The following is a 20,247-nucleotide window of genomic DNA, read 5'->3' as shown; positions in this document are numbered from 1 at the left end:
GAATGACGTGAAGGGGTGAGAAATGGGATGATCATGACATTACTGGCCTCTTAAAAAATGACATATGACACAGAAGAAAAGGAACAAGGCAGTGAGGAGAGAAGTAGATGGAAGGAAGAAAGAATGGTAAATTCAGTTATGTTGAAAAGGGAAAAGAGATAAATAAAATTCACTGATAATCCAGCCAAAAGTTTCATTGTAACAAGTGATTGCAGGCTCCTACAATAACAAACTAGGACCAGTATTAAAGATGTGAGTTTCATCTCTCTCTTCCCTTTGCTTTGGTAGAGGCTGACCTTGCCTTGCATATCAATGGCCACCTACAGGGTTGGGTAAGATGTCCACTTCCTGAAGGTTCCCCAACTCACTTCTCACACTGTCGTGCCAAACTCCTATTAACCTCAGTAGGGAAGGCACCAGGTTTAAGAGGCCGAAGAAAAGATCCAGAGCCAGCAAACAAGACATGGGGTTTTATTAGGGGCTGACATACAGGGGAGAGAGTCCAGTGGAGGTGGGCTGGACAGGAGAACTACCTTACATATAGAAACAGTCCAGTGACAGCGGGTTGGGCAGGAAAACTGCAACCGCTTGCAAACAGCACGCAGTTTATATAGCATTTTCACTGAACACTCTCCCCTTAACGACCTGGCAACCTTCATCTAACTCAAAACTCAAGGCCCCTATCCCCTGTGCAGCCCCAGGGATGAGCCTGGGGTTCAGATGGTCCTCACAGACAAGGAAATAATCTCCCAGTTGGCCACGCCTGGATTCCCAAGCTTGGAACACACATTCAGATGCGTCTGCCATACAGGGTCATTCTAAGGGTACACTTAAGTTATTGCTATCATGAGCATTTACCGTACATACAACCACAATACCATCCCAATACCTCGAATTTCCATAATTACATACTTTTTTTAGGTTATGGCATTAAAAGTCCCTATTAAGACTTAAAAGTTTTCCCAGCTGGAATAATACCTCTCCTTCATTACCACTTCCGCAAGGAATTCTGGAAGGCTCAGGATGGGAACATTCTCTTGGGCTGTGGAAATGGCCAGAAATGACTTCAAGCACATTGTCTTCCCCAAAAGAAAATGAGAGTAGGTGAACTATAGTAATCAGAAAGCACCTTGAAGTGCAGAGTGTGAAAAACGGCGGATGTTGCTAAGTAGGTAGTTCTAAAGACAAACTTTGCTTTTCTTAGCATTTTCAAGTACCAGCCAGAGTTAAGTCAATAATGAGTTTTGTTGTTTGTAGATCCCTTCGGTCAAGTAAATTAAGCTCTTGGAGGGAAGGAGGTAGTGGTGTAAGATGACTCTTCAGGCTACTGGAAGAACTTTTAGCATATTGCAGGTACTGCCAGTGCCATCATGGATTTCATGTCAGCTATAGCTGTAGCCAATATTAGGCTGGTGAGCAAAGTTTCAGAAATGAATTTGGCTGTCATTCTAAAGGTGATAATTGAATACATAGAAGTCTCTGTACACTCAGTGACCTCTTCCCTCTCTCCAGCCCATTTAAAAAGTGCTAGCACATAGCCCTTAATTACCTAACATATCACCAAAAAGACTGGCCCACCAAGTAAATAAATAGCTAAAAATAAGGACAAAAGGAGGAAAACAAAAAGTTTGATTCCACAATAATCCACAAATTGAGTAATCCAGTCTGGAATCAAGAGAAGGCTATGGTTTTGTCCTTACAATGCCAAATGGTGGTGGGGGTGGGAAAGCTAATCAGGTTACCAAGAGACATACAATAGCAATTTGATTACAACTTCTAGTCCAAATGTGTCTGATTGGCTAACAGTGAGTCTCCCTAATTAGAGTCACAGATCCAAAGCACTCAACACTCAGTGGTTTCATCCTCAACAATTCAGATAGTCTTACAGATGGCTTCTGTTGTTCTGATTTGAGTGTACGCTTTAAGTACGCAGCTCAAGAGAGTACTGATTACAAGGCCAGCAAGCAAACTTAACTCACTGATAACCAACAAGAAGAAACTTTTTAAAACAGGGGACTGAGGAAAGAGGAGGGAGGGTGGAGTGAAATGGAGAGTATTATGGGGTTGGTGCCTTTATGCCTGCAAGCTGAAATTCAACAGTTTAGTTTACGCATTAAATGATCCATAGTTGAGGAACTTGACCAATTTTTTGTGTCTCCCAACCATTCATTTGGCATAGCATACATATGACTAATCTGACATCTAGATTTTGGCACCGGTGCTGATCCGGTATTATTGTTCCCCTTACAAACAAATCAAAGAGCATTCAGAAATGTCAAGCCAATTTGGATAGATCCTTTGGGCAAGTATATGCACATAAATGAGTGTCATGAATGTTTTCTAAGTATACCGAAATGATGTCAGGGATGTTAACCAAGGCCCTTTTTCAGCCCATTCCCTGGGCCTCTCCTGGCAACACTGAGCTGGACAGAGCATGATCCTGACCCTGTATGGAAATTCCTCTATTCCCTTAAGTGCCTAGGAGATTTGTACCTGGCTACATTTTTCCTCATGAAAGTCCACTTCTCAGTGACAGTAGTAGGGGTCCAGTGTTCCAAAGAACTATGGATTCTGTCAACACATGGACTTCAATCAAAGTTACGTGCCCCTTTGTGATTTGTGGCTTAATCTGTGGCTTGTTGCAGTGGCAGCCTAAGCTGGGCTAATGAAGTATGGGTGGAATTTCTGTCTCTCGAAGAATGTTCTTGTTAATTGTCCACTTTTGATAAGTGTGAGATGTTATGAACAATGGGATACATAAATGCAGAAGTTCACTTCTAGCTTTAGAAAACCATGACAAAATTCTACTTGCTTCCTGATTCCAGAAGAACTTCCAGGCCAAAGCTTTGACAATAAAGGCTACTTCTGCGGGGAAGAAACGATGCCTGTGTATGAGTCTGTATTCATGGAGGATGGGGAGACAACCAGAAAAATAGCACTGGAGACTGAGAGACCACCTCAGGTAGAGGTCCACGTTTGGACTATTCGAAAGGGTGAGCAAGACAACATTAATTTCTCATCTTTGTAAGGGGGCACAGAAAAGGATGAAAGGACTCACTTTAATTTTGCTTCAACCTGTTTCCTCATTTGGATTAAAAGTTCTTTTTGATTGCTTAGAAACTGACACATCTAACACTATTGTCATTATGGCCTTTCAAATTTAACGATGGCCTGTGCTAAAGATCAAGTATTGACCCTTGGGTTTCCAAAGCTGTCTTTTTCACACCACCAAAAGCTGGAGAAGCGGTTCTCAACCCTGGCTGCCCATCAGAATCATCAGGGAGAGTTTTGGTTTCCTTTAAATACCAAATATCTGGGCCCTACCCCCAGAGATTCTGATTAGTTGGTCTGGAGTGGGGCATGGGCATCAGTGTTTGTTCATAATGCTTCTCAGGTGATTGTAATGTGTAGCTAGGATTACAAACTCTCAAACTGTAGTCTGTCATTCTTTCCAGAATAAAGCTCAACAACCATGAAAACCCATTCATTCAGGGCAAAGCTAAGTCCTTAATATCGCGATGTGTATTCTGGGGTAAAACAAATTTAAAACATCATCCCTGCCCTCAAGTAGGTTATAGTCTTACTGGAGAAACCCCAGTCACAATGTTCAATTCCTTTTCTGATTACTCACAGTGACTACCACAGCAAGCCACATTCTGTTGATTGTGATCCTACAGCTCTTCTAACTTTTTGTAGGCTCAAGACTAGTGCTGATTTAGTGTGGTCAAGGTTCCTCACAATCCAAGTGGATAAGTGAGATTTCAGCTGGAAAATATACACATCTTTTTGCTACTGCCTCTCACATAAGGCTCAAGAGTACTCGAACTTCTTTATGCTTCACCATTACACAGGGAGCTGGTTTTAAATGCAGATACCTGGCCCCATCCCAGAGATAGGAATTCAGCAGACCTTGGGTAGAGTCCAAACATTTGCGTGTTTAACAAATAGCCAGATGATTCTAATGCAGGTGGCACTTGGACCATGCTTTGAAAAAGACTGCTCAGTATTTATGAGGATTTTTTCTCTCCCTTTAGACAACAGCCTTTATCTAAAGAATGCATTTCTCCCTGCCCCTTAAAAAAAGATGCTTGAACATGTATATGTTCACTCATGCTTATTTTTGGTCTATGCCTTGGAGTGTTGATTTGCCATCTTTAACTCCCTAGCTCATCCATAACAGGACACCTAGGACTAGGCACTGGTTTGTTGCATTTCCCCAGCAGTGGGCCCACTATTCGTCATCCCACATCTTTCACCTCTCAGAGGTGTGCAGATGAATTTCAACTTGCTAATGTAGCATCTAAATATCCTCTTGTTCACAGTGCTGGGTTATCAAGGTCTATGCTTGGTGGACACAGAAAAAGAGGCTTAATCTACTTCGCCCATTTAAGTGGGCTGGTAATATGTTGCTCCTTAAGTATAAGGCAGTTGTCAGTTGTCTACCTGTTATTGTGATAAAAGCTATTCAGGCAAGGTTGAGACTGTGGAGGGCACTCTATTTTAACTCTCCCCATTTATGAATAAGGAAGGCTAAAGGATCTGTGAATATTTCCCAAAGGAAAATATGCTTTTCAGTGAGTTCAAGAACAAGAGTGGCTTCTCCATTTACAAAACCAACCTGCCTGCAATCCCACTGCAGGCTCTCAGTGCTTATCCAGGAGGGCAGCCCAGCGATTTGGCATGGACACAGTCTATCCAGGTTGGGGGCAAGGGTAGAATTTCTAATACTGCCTTTGGCTGCAGAAGCTCCAATAAGCACTTATGCTAGATTCCATGTGGCTTTCCCTAGGAGAGAGTCCCATGGTCAGCAGCACTATCTCCCTTATCTCCATCCACTGGAGAAGCCGAGGGGAAGCCAGTAAGCCAAGGAAACAAATGGAGTCAGTTATAACCCTTGAGCCATCCAAGTTCCTGGTTAAGCACATTACACAGCCCAACTCGATACTCTTAAGCCCTAGTAATGAAATGATATGCAGAGCCTGAGCAGAAAAAAAGGAGTTGATGGTTCCAGATTGAGTGCCTGACCACTTGCTCCACTTTTTGCTTGGCCCTAGGCATTCTCCAGCACTTCCATATTGAGAAGATCTCCAAGAGGATGTTTGAGGAGCTTCCTCACTTCAAGCTGGTGACCAGAACAACCCTGAGTAAGTAGTACTTCTCTTGACTGCTCCCTGAAAAACACATTCAGTTTTCAATTTAGCATAGCCACAGCTAAAGTCCCTCCGCAATCTCAGTGAACATTAGCACTGCTCAGTATCAACACTAAAGGATGTTCTGTCTCTCTTCTGGGTGACTTAGCAGTGAATGGGGTGTCTGAATGTAATCTGAAAAGCTTGGACATGGTGAATACAAACCCAGATGTAGTCTGAGCATAGGATACCTGAGGTCAAGGCTTCCTGAATGTCTTTAATGAAACTGCTAAGCAGAGTCTCAAGAGGGTTGAAGAAAGCTCATAAGATTCCAGGTCTGGTATATTTATGGAGACTTCACATCTGGAAGGGTGTGTCCTCTGGTGGTAGGTATGAGAGGCAAAGAGAAATTAAAGGCATATCAATTCCTGTGTTGTATGGAAGCACTTTTACTCCTTGGGAACTGCCCCTGGGTGGTCATGTTTCCTTAAAAGCATTCAGGCACTCAGAAACACTTGCAGCTCTCCCACTTTCCACACTAGATGGAGCCTAGGGACTAAGATACTTCTAGGCATTGGGGGCGGGTGCTGAGCACTTCTAATGGGATAAAAGGCACACAGTTTCTATCCACAGGGAATTATAATGGATGAGACAGAACAAGAAAATGCCTTCAGTATGAATTAGTATAGTTCTGAGGAGTTAAATATCAAAGTGCTCAGGGGACTCTGCAAAGAACAATGAGATGAGAGCCAGATGGGCTTAGTCGGGGAAGGCTTCGGGGAGGAGGTGTGTTTTGAAAGAGAAGGGTATGACTGGGCAATGGGTCAGGAAATCAGTCCAGGAAAAGGGTGCAGCCTAAGAGAAGACTCAGACAGGAGCAAACAGGAAATGTGGGTAGGGGAGAGAAGTGATCACAAAGGCCACAGAAGGTGCACTAAAAGATTAGAAGATTTGGAGGTAGAAAGTAGTCATAGGGCCTGAAAAAAAGCCAGTAAAATGTCCAGATGTAAGGCAAGTAGCATCTGTAGTTGCTGCAAATAGCATAGAGATATCAACATGGTGCTTTGGAAAGATGTCTTTCAGCTATCAGATGCATCTATTACGTTAAGCACACACTTTGACGAAGCCAGATTATGAAGTGCCCAATTTATCATGCTAGGACATTGGACTTGATCTCCAGGCCAGAGAATGCCAGTGGAGGTTTTTAAGCAAGTGAATGGTACATTCAGATCTGCTTTATTTATTTATTTATTTATTTTTTTTTTTAGAAAGAGGTCCTCGCTGCGTGGAGTGAAAGGTGGACCCTTATTAAGAGAAGTGGGATAGTCTGAATTAGGAACTAATTATACTATATTAAATCAATGAGACAGGGGAGGAGAGGTCACTGTGAGAAACATTTCTGAGGTTAAATCAACAAGATCAGCATCAAAGAGAGAAACGAGTTTGGAATGGGTCCGATATTAATAACTTGACTGGGTGAATAGTAACACCATTCACCAACAGGAAAACTGTGAAGAATAAGCAGGTATTGGTGAAAAAGAGTTTCACTTGGAACATGTTTAGATTAATATGCTTAAGAGCCATCTGAGCAGAGTTATCCAATAGGCAGCTAGAAAAGGAGCCAAGGCAGTCAGTTGCTTGTCTTTGGCAGGACTAATAGAAAATAACAGGACAGCATGAGAATTTGAATGGAAAAGTTGGGAGTCCTTACATGTAAGAAAGGAGGCAGAGTGTAAGATCCTAGGATCAATGATGGGACTTCTGAAGTTACATGTTTTAGTTCATACTGTGAACAAGGCATTGTTCTAGGTTCCAGGGGACTTAAAAGATGATTTAGATATACTCTGTGCCCATGACAGGATTTGGGGTATATAATGGAGTAGAAGGTATGTGCCTCAAACTGTGCGTAGCTGAAAGAAGTTGGTATGATCCTACAGGGTCACCTAGGAGCAAAGAAGAACAAACCCAACTCCTTTATATAATGTGCCTAGCAGAGCCCAGCACATTATAGGGCTTCAGTAATAGCTGGTTCCTTGCCCAAATCCTCTTCTCGTTTTTTGTTTTTCCTTCTATCTTCCCATTGAGTCATAGAGAATGGGGAAAAGGGAGAAATCCAGGGGAGAAAGGAGCAGAGAAATCAGGCCCATAGGGAAGGTGGGTCATTATTCTCATGTGGCTAAGCAAAATAAAAGAAGTTCAAGACAGGTTTGGGCTTAAGAGGAGTTGGCTTAACTTGGACTAGGAGTTCTCCAGGTTGCAGTGCCATGAGCACAGGAATAAAAAGAAGACAAAACACAGTATCTAGGGTGGGCAGAGACAACAGGGGATGGAAGGGCTACAGCCAAGTTTACTCTGAGTGGAAAGGGATTCCATGGGGTATATGAGAATGGATGAGGAACCATGGGAAGGGATTTAGGGTGCTAAGGGGGTATAAGGACCGCATGTGGACATAGGAGAAAGCAACGTTGAGAAATTTTTAACAAAAGATATCAGGAATAGAGGAAAGAGTGATACATAATCAAATAGTAATCAAGTAACCCAAACCAATATTTGGGGACCCTAAGGGTAAGCAAAACCCCAGTAATACAGTAGGTGCTGTTTTCCAAAGTGCCTTTTTGACCTGGTGCCAAGTAAGCTGCCTAAATAGCTAACAAGCAGATATTGAAGCATTTTGTAAATGCTAAACATACTGTAAAAATTCCAAGAATAACACTTAGGTTTTGCTCTTGAGGAGGGGCAGTTCTATATTATTCTTGGGATTCTTACAAATGCTATGTGTTGAAATGAAAACTTCATTTCCCATTTTCCATATCTGCCACTAGAAAAGTGTTTTGGGGCCATTTTTTGAAACCAACTGATATTTGTTTTCCAAAGTCCCTGGTAGGTCCATGAGTAAGTGGGTAAGCATGGGGTATATTGGTTCTATTCCTAATTTGCTCTGCTCTCCTCTTACACACTCCTGGCCACTTTGTGTTTGTTTGCCTTTTAGGCCAGTGGAAGATCTTCACCGAAGGAGAAGCTCAGATCAGCCAGATGTGTTCAAGTCGTGTGTGCAGAACAGAGCTTGAAGATTTAGTCAAGGTTTTGTACCTGGAGAGATCTGAAAAGGGCCACTGTTAGGCAAGACAGACAGTATTGGATAGGGTAAAGCAAGAAAACTCAAGCTGCAGCTGGACTGCAGGCTTATTTTGCTTAAGTCAACAGTGCCCTAAAACTCCAAACTCAAATGCAGTCAATTATTCACGCCATGCACAGCATAATTTGCTCCTTTGTGTGGAGTGGTGTGTCAGCCCTTGAACATCTCCTCCAAAGAGACTAGAAGAGTCTTAAATTATGTGTGGGAGGAAGAGGGATAGAACATCACAACACTGCTCTAGTTTCTTGGAGAATCACATTTCTTTACAGGTTAAAGACAAACAAGACCCCAGGGTTTTTATCTAGAAAGTTATTCAAGTGAAAGAAAGAGAAGGAAATTGCTTAGTAGGAGTTGTGCAGTATAGAACAATTATTTGTATGAAATTATACCTTTGAATTTTAGAATGTCATGTGTTCTTTTAAAAAAATTAGCTCTCCATCCTCCCTCCTCACTCCCTCACTCCCTTCTTCTTTCTCTCTCTCTGTCCCTCTCTCACAGACACACACACACACACACAAACACACACGTCCACACTCACATTAAATTAAAGCTTTATTTGAAGCAAAGCTAGCCAAGACTCTATGTTACTTTTCACTTGACTGGATCCCAAGTAGCTTGGAAGTTTTTGTGCCCAGGAGAGTAAATAACTGTGAACAAGAGGCTCTGCCCTTAGGTCTTTGTGGCTGTTTAAGTCACCAACTATAGAGGCAGGGTAAAGAATAAAAACACTATTTCATGGCCTCATTCATTCACTTAGAAGTGGTAAATAATTTTTCCCTAATGATACCACTTTTCTTTTCCCCCTGTACCTATGGGGCTTCCAGAAAGAAGTTAAATTGAGTAAAATGATCAGAAACTGAATCCATGTAAGACAAAATAATTGTTGAAGAAAGAAGTTGATCGAATTCAAAAAGGCCATCTTTTTGCTTTCACATCAATAAAATTTACCAAGTAATAGATCAGTACTCACTAATATTTTTGAGACCATAGTTGTCTGGTCAGAAAAATTATATTAAATTAGTAAATTCTAGAAGCTCTTTAAAAGGGAAGTTTTCCTTCTTCTCCAATTACAGGAGTTGATTTTTACTTTGCAAAGTGGCTCGGTCCTCATGAGCATCTGCATGTTGACTCTTCAGTTAAGAAAATTGTTGTTCATTTAGGGAGCTGGATATTCTGATAAAGATCTTTATCCTAAACCTTCCTACTATCCTTGCCTTATTCATCAAGCAGGTATTTTAGTCAAGAATTCCAGAGAATGCTGCTCCTAAAATGTCTACTTGCAGCCCAGTACCAGAGCATAAATTAGCCATTCTGGGGTCTGGCTTTAGAAATCATCTTTGTGGGAAGACCTAATTCTTCACAGCAAGGATCTCAGGCATGCCTTATAGATTTGTTCCCTCTGAGGGGCAGGAATGAACTGTAGAAATGTTTTAAGGACCCAGAAACCCTATATGTCTCATTCCATGACTATAGGTGAGAGAATTCTTTCCTAAGAGGATTTGACACCAATAGGGGAAAATGTAAAATGTTCAGTCTTTATGACAACCTGGCATAAAGGAGTCAATTGTTATAAAAAAGACACAAGGGCCTTATGGCCAGGGCTTCTTGGGACAAGACTCTCACCAGCTCATCACACACATTCTCCTTGGAAGAGAGAAGCAGTACATCCCGGTTGAAAGGTCACAAAGCATTAGTGTGTGTGTGTGTGTGTGTGCGTATGTGTGTGTGTGGTAAAGGGGGGAAGGTGTTATGCAGCTGCTCCCTCCGTCCCAGAGGTGGCAGTGATTCCATAATGTGGAGACTAGTAACTAGATCCTGAGGCAAAGAGGTGTTTCTCCTTCTGGATGATTCATCCCAAAGCCTTCCCACCCAGGTGTTCTCTGAAAGCTTAGCCTTAAGAGAACACGCGGAGAGTTTCCCTAGATATACTCCTGCCTCCAGGTGCTGGGACACACCTTTGCAAAATGCTGTGGGAAGCAGGAGCTGGGGAGCTGTGTTAAGTCAAAGTAGAAACCCTCCAGTGTTTGGTGTTGTGTAGAGAATAGGACATAGGGTAAAGAGGCCAAGCTGCCTGTAGTTAGTAGAGAAGAATGGATGTGGTTCTTCTTGTGTATTTATTTGTATCATAAACACTTGGAACAACAAAGACCATAAGCATCATTTAGCAGTTGTAGCCATTTTCTAGTTAACTCATGTAAACAAGTAAGAGTAACGTAACAGTATTACCCTTTCACTGTTCTCACAGGACATGTACCTAATTATGGTACTTATTTATGTAGTCACTGTATTTCTGGATTTTTAAATTAATAAAAAAGTTAATTTTGAAAAATCATCTGTAGTCTTGTTGCATAAGTAATTGACTCTCCGGTCATTGCTGACCTTGGACAGGGTAACAAGTCATGGATGGGTGCGGTGGTTTCACAATCACCTCGACATTCTTATACTATAGCATGGTGGTTAAGAGTGTGAACTTCGCAGTCAGACTATTTAGATTTTTAAGCCCAGCTCTGTACTTACCAGCTGTATTTGTCAGTCTCCCCAACTATAAAATGGAATAATAGTGGTATTATTTCCCTTTTCCTGCAATCTTGCAGTGAGTTTTAATTTGGTCATTGCATATAAAGTGATTAGAATAGTGTCTGGTGCATAGTGAGTATTCATTTATGACCATGGACATTCACAGATGTCATGGCACTGAAATTGGCTATTGATTTCTGACCTCCCTTTAGGTCAAGATACTTAAGAGATTGGGTACAGAAGGCCATTGACTTAGGTTTCAATGTGGCCTCAATTTTGGTCTGCTGCTCACATTATTTTTTTACAGGCATTTGTATAGGGATCAGAGTAAGAGTTTTGTCACATATGTTGATCCAAACCAAATTCCCTCAAGCACCCAATACTAGCTAAATTTGTGCTATCACAGAAGCCAAAATATGAGAGTGCTTCAAGAGAGTAGTCAAACATGTCAGGTCCTGCTGAGATGTCAAATAATATAGAGACAGAAAAGTATACATTGGTGTTAGCAACACAGAAAAGTGTCGGTGTAGTGACTGGAACAGAAACCAGATGGGAGTGGACTTTAAGAAGTGTGTGGGGAGATGAGGAATTGGAGACAGCAGCTAAAGACAACTGTTTAGAAAAGTTCTACTGCAGAGTTTGGAGAGATATGGTGAAGGAAGGAGCTGGAGAAGGATATGAGGTCAAAGGAAAGCCATTTTGTCTTAAAGGTGGGAGCTATTTGGCCATATCTGAATATTGGGGGGGGGCAGGGTCCTATAGAAAGGACTGAAAATATTGAGGAAAAAGAGATTAGCCTGTCATGTGAGATGCATAAGAAGCCATGCCTCCTTGCTGCACCCCTGGAACTCACAACAATTCCTGACCCACACCCTGGATGGAATTTTGGCCTCTGGTTGCCAACACTCATGCTGAGCTGTGCGTAGTCCCCCTTTACAACCATCACACTTTCTTCTGGAACTTTGGGCTATAGATCCCAGTATTGCTCCACCTCCATTGAGGAAACTGCAAATAACTCAAACCAGAGAGCTTGGCCCTCTTTCTCTGCTTAGCCACATCCGCATTTCACCCAGTCCTGTCAATTTGGTCTCCTAGATGTAGAAAATGTTTACAGGTTTTTCTTCCCTATAGTCTCCACTCACCTGCCCCCACTGTGATTCCCAGGAAGCACTGAGAAGTCCTGCCTGTTACCACATGTTACCACCCTTTCATTCCTTTCTTGCTTTGACCCTTGAAGAAGATCAGAATATGACACCCCAAAATGTGACACTTTGGCAGAAGGATTATTTTGACCTGCAGGAAATTGAGAACCAACAGATGTAGAAACAGTTCTCTGCCTTCCCCTTATCTGCCTAAAAGCAGGGGGATGAATTTCCCTTTGAGAAAGGTGCTCCCCTAATATGGTTTGGGTTTGTGTCCCCACCCAAATCTCATGTCGAATTGTAATCCCCAATGTTGGAGGAGGGGCCTGGTGGGAAATGATTGGATCATGGGGACAGATTTCCTCCTTGCTCTTCTTGTGATAGTTAGTGACTTCTCATGATATCTGGTTGTTTATAAGTGTGTAGCCCTTCCCCCTCCTCTGTCTGTTCCTCCTGCTGTGGTCATGGAAGAGATGCCTGCTTCTCTTTTGCCTTCTACCATGATTGTAAGTTTCCTGAGACCTCCCCAGAAGCCATCATGCTTTCTGTACAGCCTGTGGAACCATATGCCAATTAAACCTCTTTTTTTAAATATAAATTACCTAGTTTCATGTATATCTTTATGGTAGTGCAAGAATGGACTAATACACCTCCATTCATACCAGGGAGAGAAGAGTGACTCTAATCATTGAAGATTGGAAGTCAACAACAAGAAGAGTTTGCAGAAACAAACTGCTATGGTTTGGATATGGTTTGGCCTCACCAAGTCTCATGTTGAAATTTGATCCCCAGTGTTGAAAGTGGGACCTAATGGGAGGTGTTTGGGTGATGGGACAGATGACTCATAAATGGCTTGGTGCTGTCCTTGTGGTAATGAGTGAGTTCTCACTCTTGGTTCCTTCAAGAACTGGTAGTTAAAAAGCCTGGCCTCTCCTCCTGTGTCTCTTGCTTCCTGTCTCACCATGTAATCTGCACACGCCAGCTTCCCTTCTTCCGCCATGAGTGGAAGCTACTGGAAGCCCTCACCAGAAATGGTTGCTGGTGCCATGTTTTTTGTACAGCCTGCATAACCATGAACCAAATCAACCTCTTTTCTTTGTAAATTACCCAACCTTAGGTATTCCTTTATAGCAACACAGACTAAGACACAGACCTTACTAAACTAGCCCTTACCCTCCGTTAGTTCCCCCGTATATTTTCTAGTCACTTTCCCACATTTTATCCTCCCTTGAATCCCAAACCTTTCCTTTGTTAAAAGGGTGTAAAGGCCCCAAGTGTAACCCTTGAGTTTTACTTCCTTTTTATGAATTTCTGTACATGTAAATATTAACAAAAATTGCATGCCTTCCCTTCTGTTAATCTGTCTTTTGTTAGTTTAATCCACAGGCTCCTAGTTACTGAACCTAAGAGAGTAGAGGAAAAGTTTTTCCTCCCCAACACGTACTTCCATGATGGGCTCTGCTAGAAAAAAAAAATGTCCATTGACTGCCTGTACAACCACACATATCACCACTGCTGCCAACTGTGCTATTCCTGGTAGGGGCTCTTTCTGCTGGTCTAGAGATGCCACCACAGTGGTGATGCTCTGGAATCCTCAGCATTCCCAAATGGCACCAGATCCTGTGCACAAGTAGAGAGAGTACCCTCTTTCCTCCCAACCTGTGATGTTACACTTTATCACCTTATGTGAAACCAGTTAACAAATAGTTCTTGAGTGTGTGTTGTGTGCACCAAAGCAGGGTCTTCCTGTGTCCCTGTGTCCCAGAGTCTCACAGTTTTTTATGCAAACAAGTCATTCAGATTCTACTTTTATCCCTTTTATCAGGGCTCGCTTGCCAGTATGCAGAGTCTGTGCTGAGTACAAGCCTCCAAGACAGACATACTACTGTTTTCCAAATTCCTCTCTTTTTGTGGGTACATGTACTGCTTCCATTCCCCTCTGAAACCCTCACATAATTTGGCATCAAGGGGCCCACCCCACCAGCCTAGCAAACATGCCCAGACACCTTTGAAAGCTCCACATGGGAGAGGTAGCTTCTTGAATGCAGAACTCCACCTACAGAACACTGTCCCCCAAATATTTCATATGCGTGTACAACTTTGTGCCTTTGTATATGCTCTTTCCACCACTACAGTGTTCTTTCTTCTTCTGTGACTGGCAAACTTCTACTCATCCTTCAAACATCACTGCCCCTGTGGAATCTTGCCTGCTCACCTGGTTTGCCACCATGTTCCCTTTCTCCTTATGTACTGTATCTTCCAACCATGGCAGGCAACTCCAGGATCCTGGAACTTACCACATTCTCAGGACTTCTGAGCCTTCATACACAGCTCCCTTTGCCTGGAATGTTTATTCCCTGATGTCTCTACTTAACAAACACCTACTAATTGTTAAAAGCTCACATTGCTCAGCTCTGAAAACTTGTCCACCTCCTTCAGGCAGGTTAGTTAGTTCTTCCCTACCCCATGCTTCCAGGAAATAATCACCAAAGTATTTTTCCTGTGCCAGCCACTATAGTAACCAATTGACATTCATGTTTTTTTCATTTAATCCTCACCATAGCCCTGTGTGGGAAGTATCATTATTGCCCCTATTTTAGACTTGAGAACATTGAAGACATTCACCTTTTACATGCCATTATATGTAAAAACATGAAACGTTTGCTCAATCATGGTCTCCATGATTAGATTGGAAGGCTCTGAGAAGTTAGGGACCCAATGTCCAGCACATCCAGACATTCAGTAAATATTTGCCAAGTGAAGAGTCCATCTGGTGAGATTCTTTCTCCATTTGGGAGAGCAAGCAGTTCAGGGAATACATAAATATGCAGAGACCAGGCAGATTTTCAGGACATTTTCTCTGTACCCTACTCTAAAGAAAACTAATAAAACCTGCGTTAATAAGTACAAATGAAAAAAAGGTCTTGTTTGCTTTGCAAACTGATTTGCCGTAAGATGTCTTTCAAAATAAATGATAAATATTGGATTTACACATCGATTTTTCTAAATGCTTAAAGCAAAATGTCCTTGCATGTGTGGCATAGGCTTCATAGTAATACTAAGCTGTGAAGGATTTTTGCTAAGACTTCAATATTGTGGATAAGTAATACCTATATTTCTACATATGCTATCTATAATATATAATATTTATAATAGCTATAATATATATTACAGGCCGGACATGGTAGCTTATGCCTGTAAGGGCAACATAGTGGGACACCCATCTCTACCAAAAATTTAAAAAATAGCTGAGCATGGTGCACATGCCTATAGTCCCAGCTACTCAGGAGACTGAAGCAGAAGGATCCCTTGAACCCAGGAGTTCAAGGCTGCAGTTATCTATGATCATGCCAATCATGCCACTGCACTCCAACCTGGGTGACAGAGCAAGATCCTGTTTCATATATATATATATAAAACGATACTTACATATCTTTATATCTTTCTCTGTGTGTGTATGAATACTTACGCTCCAACATGGTGTGTATGGAGCCTTCACAAAATGGCCCACACAAGAGACCCAATGCCTGACTTCAAGTTAATGTAGACAGAAGGAATTCTAAATTGCCTCCCAGTATAAGCAGTCCCCAATCTAAGAATAACATATTGGCCAAAAGTTTAGAATTCAGCATGCATTTTCTTATTGAAATATCATTCTATTTGATCCTCAGATTCCCAGGCCAGTCCACACAAGCCTCTTGAACCCTGAATGTAGCCAAGTTATATATAGTGCTAATTAGTACCCGCTTAAGCTCCATCCTGGGGGCAGGGGCAGGTGGTGAGGAGAGGAGTGAGCAGGGAGTTTCCTCTCACTTTTCTGGATGGGATGGATGGGAGGGAGGCAAGGCACAGGCCCTAGGCAAAACCTCAAAGAAGACAAAGTTTGTACTTGACAGCTTCTTCTCTCCATGTCATCATGCACTCTCTGGGTTCTCAGTGCCCTCATTCCTCCCTTCAGATCCAACTATCCCACCTGCCTTGTTCCACAAAGAACCTCAGGCTCCGCCATTAACAACCTTACACAACAATCAAAACCTAAATCCCTCCAGGGCAGCTGTCTGGCATTAGGAAGGAAGCAACTTAAGTGAAGTAAATGATAATTGCTTAACCTTCAGATACCTTTTCACTTTTAAATACTTTATTATTCTTTATTACCCTCAAAATGCATTCCCCAATTACAAAAATAAAGGCAGAGGGCTAAAGTGAGTGAAAACCTTCTGGCAGTGGAAGCAACAGAAGGGAGTTTTGGGAATGAGAGGGATGAGATTTTGGGTAATGATAGAAGTAGGCAGCACCAAGTAAATAGGCCATACCTGTCCTTCCTAAGCATCCGTAATGTAATCCGGGCCTTCTCCCCTTACAAAGAGTGCTAATGTTATTCCTGCTCTTCCGACTTTCTCTTTCTTTCACTTCTGAACCTGCTACTTCTCTAAAATGCCAGGGGTTTGGGTTTATTGTGAGATGTAGCAGCTTGCATGGCAGCCAGAGGCCCTGGTGAGGAGGAAGGGGCTGATGGTCTACACGTGTTCCTGAAAACTGTCTGTGCCATTGTCCTCTGGCATTCACGTGGGCGTTGCCATAGGAGGGAGCAGCTCAGAGAGGAATTCTGAAGCTCTGGAATGCATCCGCATAGGGAGCCCTCTTCATCAATAGGTAAGTGGGGGAGGGGAAGGAAACGCTGCAGAAGGGCATTGGCCCTTTTCAGTCCTTCAATAAAGCTGTTTACCTCTGTTCAACTTATCACCAAAATGAATAACAAAATAACTTTGGGGTCAAAACTATTGAGAGGTTCACTCCAATCAGGGAATCAGGAGAAGACAGAGTTAATACACGCAAACAATTCGTATTTCTTGTTTCCTACATGTCTTAATCTTCGTTTCCTTATCTGTAAAATAAGGATAAGAATAATCTCTCTGCCGTAGGGTTCTTGTCAGGCTTAAATGAGTTAATAAATTGTTCATGAGAGTGACTGACGTATAAATGCACAGTAAATGCCTTTTAAAAATTAGACCAGGTGTGATAACTTATGCTTGTAATCCCAGCAATTTGGGAGGCCAAGGCAGGAAGATCACTTAGAGACCAGCCTGGGCAACATAGCAAAACCCCATCTCTAAAAGTTAAAAATAAATTAGCTATGTGTGGTGGCACATGCCTGTAGTCCCAGCTACTTGGAGGCTGAGGCAGGAGGATCACTTGAGCCCAGGAGTTCAAGGCTGCAGTGATCATGCCCACTGCACTCCAGCCTGAAGAATGGAACAAGACGCTGTCTCTAAAAAAATAATAATAAATAAAAATAAATTTAAAAAACTAGGTGAACCCTTTGTTCTTGAACTCTAGTAGTTAAAAGAAAAAGGAAAGCAGTCTCAGGCTGGGTTAACTTCATTCAGAAAGTGGAACTTAAGCATGTCTTTGAAGGAAGTGCCAACCTGAGATGGCCAACTAGGAGAAGCCTTTTGGGGGGTCCTGGTGTAAAACAGAAGAGGAGACTGTCCCTGCAGGGCTTCAGCCAAAACTTAGTAAGAAGAAGAACCTGACTTTAGTGCCAAAGAGAGGAGGAAAAATCTACACACTAGAAACTGGGAGTTGTGGCTGTTGCATTTAGTTTTACTCACATGACTACAAGGTGGGAAAACTGGTTAACCACACTTTTTTTCTAAAAAAAAAAAAAAGATCTTGGGGTTGTTTTTGACCATAATTTCAATAAAAACCCACAGTATAACATGTGACATGGTTATTTCCAATGTTCATTTACTCATAGGCTATAATAACAGAAGGGCTTTCATTTATTCATCAGCTATTTACGGACCACATACAGTGGGCCAAGCACAACACTTGTTTCTGGGGTTCCAATGGTGAACAAGATAGATGCAGTATCTGCCCACATGGAGGTTACAGTCTACTAGAGAATACAGACACTAGACAAGTTATTACACGTGTGATGGGTAGTATGAAAGGGCGAGTCCAAGGTGCTGTGACTAAGTCATGGGGACTTGTCCTCATCATGGAGAGGCAAGGAAGACCTTCCAGAGGAAATGACACTGAAGGTGAGACTTAAAGAAGAGTTAGGAGATGGGGTTCCATACCATATTTTGTTTGAAAACAGCGTTTCACTGCCTTAAAAGAGAACACCATTGGACTAAAGCGTTGATTCTTCAGGTAACTTCTGTTATAATATAGGTGCCCCTGGTAGAGACAGCTGGTAACCCCTATAAATATTTCCCTATAAATAAATTCCACCAAGGAAAATAAAAAGCAGAGCCTTAGGGGGTTAGAGCACAAGACAGGAACATTTTGATAGAGGGAAGGGATATACATCTGAAGTATTACCTGAAAAGTCAGGCTTAAATATGGCTCTCCAAGGGGAGATGAGAGAATCACTTAGGTGCTGGGGTGAGGGCAGTGGTATACCAAAGTGAGAAGTATTTTATCAATGACTGTTTAGAATTGCCAGCATGTGGTTATAATAAAAGTCTGACCAACTTTAGTCGGTTTTAATATTGTTTTTAAATTATTCATAAACAATGCACCTGTTTATTGACTGAACCCTGTTGGAGCACTCTCCACCACCGCCCCCCACCCCCCACCACCCTGCATGCCACTAGATGGCAGTCACACAGAAGTTGGAGAAAGGCAAACACTAGTAGTATTCAGCCCAGTTCTCAGGAGCCCTTTGCTCTGCAGTTCTAAGAAAATCAGCTCTCTGGAGTACCTCTTGGGATATGGCCTCTTCTCAAACAGCTGAAGTCATTATTGTACACTTGCCGTGTTTGTGCAGGGGAAAGTAGCCACTTATGGCCCTGAACTCATGTCAGGCAGAGAGGAGAATTTAGGCAACTATCTGGTTGTCAGGCAACCAAAAACCCCTTCTGCAAGGACTAACTGATTGTTTTCTCAAATGTCCCTTTTGCTTTGGCTAGTGGAGACCTAGTCTGAGTATGATTACTCTCCTGGATCTGAAACAAAGGCATAATCACATGGGGTAGGATTGGAAAGGACCAGATATTAACCCCAAGCCACAGGCAAGGGGATGTCTGGAGCAAGACAACAGGCTTGAGAATGCTCTGATGCAATGCAATGGGTAAGGAGGAGGGTGTTTGGGTGAAAGGAAAAGGTCAGTGTGCATTTGAAGTCAAAACTTTGGCCTATGGGATGCCCTGAAGTTTTGGAAACTGAGGACAAGCTCCAAGAATATTGAGACATTCTGGCAAGTTTGGAGAGGGAACCCCTCCAGAAAAACACAGACAATTCGAGCTGATTGAATGGCTTTGGATACAAAATGGGACTCTGTGTTGGATGAGAGGGGAAAGTTTGTCAGCAAGTATAGGCGAAGGAGGTTCTGGGACAGAGCAAAAGGAAGGGAGGACCTCAAAAGTAAAGGAATTCTAAACGTCTTTTCAAGATTGTAGTCTGCTAAAGTTTTGGGGTAGATATGACTGTCTCCTTGTCCTCCCAACAAACTAAGAAGTAGACAAATTTGGTCTTGGCCACATATTTTGCTGTCCCCTCCTACCTTTTAGCTCCCATCCCTGGTGCTCAGCACCCTCTTTTTTCCCTTGGAGTGTTTTCCAACATTGGTAGAAGTTGGAGAACATTTAGGGTTTGGCTCTTTGGAGTGGTACTAACCAAGCAATAATTCATCTATCAAAGTTTGACTACTATTACAAGTATAAAAACTGTCGAATTCCTGAAGCACACATGGCACCCAAAAGACTAATTCTAACCCACTAGACCTGCTTGGAGCCATTGCTGATCCCCACTCTGCTTTTAGGATGAAAGTGTTCAATGCCCTACCCTGAAGCAAGCTGATTAATTCAAGCTAATGTGTTAATGACCGCTAATAAGTTGATGCCCTACTAAATGAAACATTTGTACCCTATGAAGAAAGATCTTTGTTTAATTTAGTGGTTCCTAAACATTTTGAGTCCATATAACTTATTTTATCAATCAAAACTATCTGATTATCCCATGACAGTAGTTGCACTCCTAGTGTCTGCTGATTGAGAAAATATATAATGAAAAAAGTTACTATATAATAAAAAAGTTACATATGCAGAATATTTTTTTCCTTTATTAATCACAACAGTACCCATGTATGATTGAGAAATAGTAGCAAACGTGTGTAAGATATTTTTAATCAACATAAAAGCCTTCTTCACAAGCTGATTTGCAGGTTTCTCACATAACTCCTTGGCTCCCCAGAGTGTTGTGGCCCCAGATTAAGAACCACTGTCTGAACGAGAACAAAAATGATTGAAGCAGAAACTTTAAATCTCTTTGAAAGCTTCATACTGAAGATACTTTAATATCAGGAGGGTAGGATAGG

At 42.1% G+C, this 20,247-nt stretch overlaps 1 protein-coding gene across 7 annotated transcripts in view; it reads left to right on the top strand.

The window, feature by feature from the left end:
• Window positions 1-10,597, top strand: part of CHRDL1 (chordin like 1) — a 226,606-nt gene extending 216,009 nt beyond the window's left edge. For all 7 annotated transcript variants that reach the window (XM_054473172.1, XM_054473174.2, XM_054473181.2 and 4 more), the window contains 3 exons: window positions 2,826-2,993; window positions 5,055-5,144; window positions 8,119-10,597. In XM_054473172.1, the coding sequence (XP_054329147.1) occupies window positions 2,826-2,993; window positions 5,055-5,144; window positions 8,119-8,249 (389 nt within the window). In that variant the 3' untranslated portion in view covers window positions 8,250-10,597. The remainder of the gene's footprint in view (window positions 1-2,825; window positions 2,994-5,054; window positions 5,145-8,118) is intronic.
• Window positions 10,598-20,247: the final 9,650 nt, after the last annotated feature.

Source organism: Pongo pygmaeus, chromosome X, assembly GCF_028885625.2.
Source record: "Pongo pygmaeus isolate AG05252 chromosome X, NHGRI_mPonPyg2-v2.0_pri, whole genome shotgun sequence".
In the NCBI taxonomy this organism is placed as follows: domain Eukaryota; kingdom Metazoa; phylum Chordata; class Mammalia; order Primates; family Hominidae; genus Pongo; species Pongo pygmaeus.
Note: the sequence above shows the minus strand (reverse complement) of the source record. Positions and strands in the feature narration are given on the sequence as shown.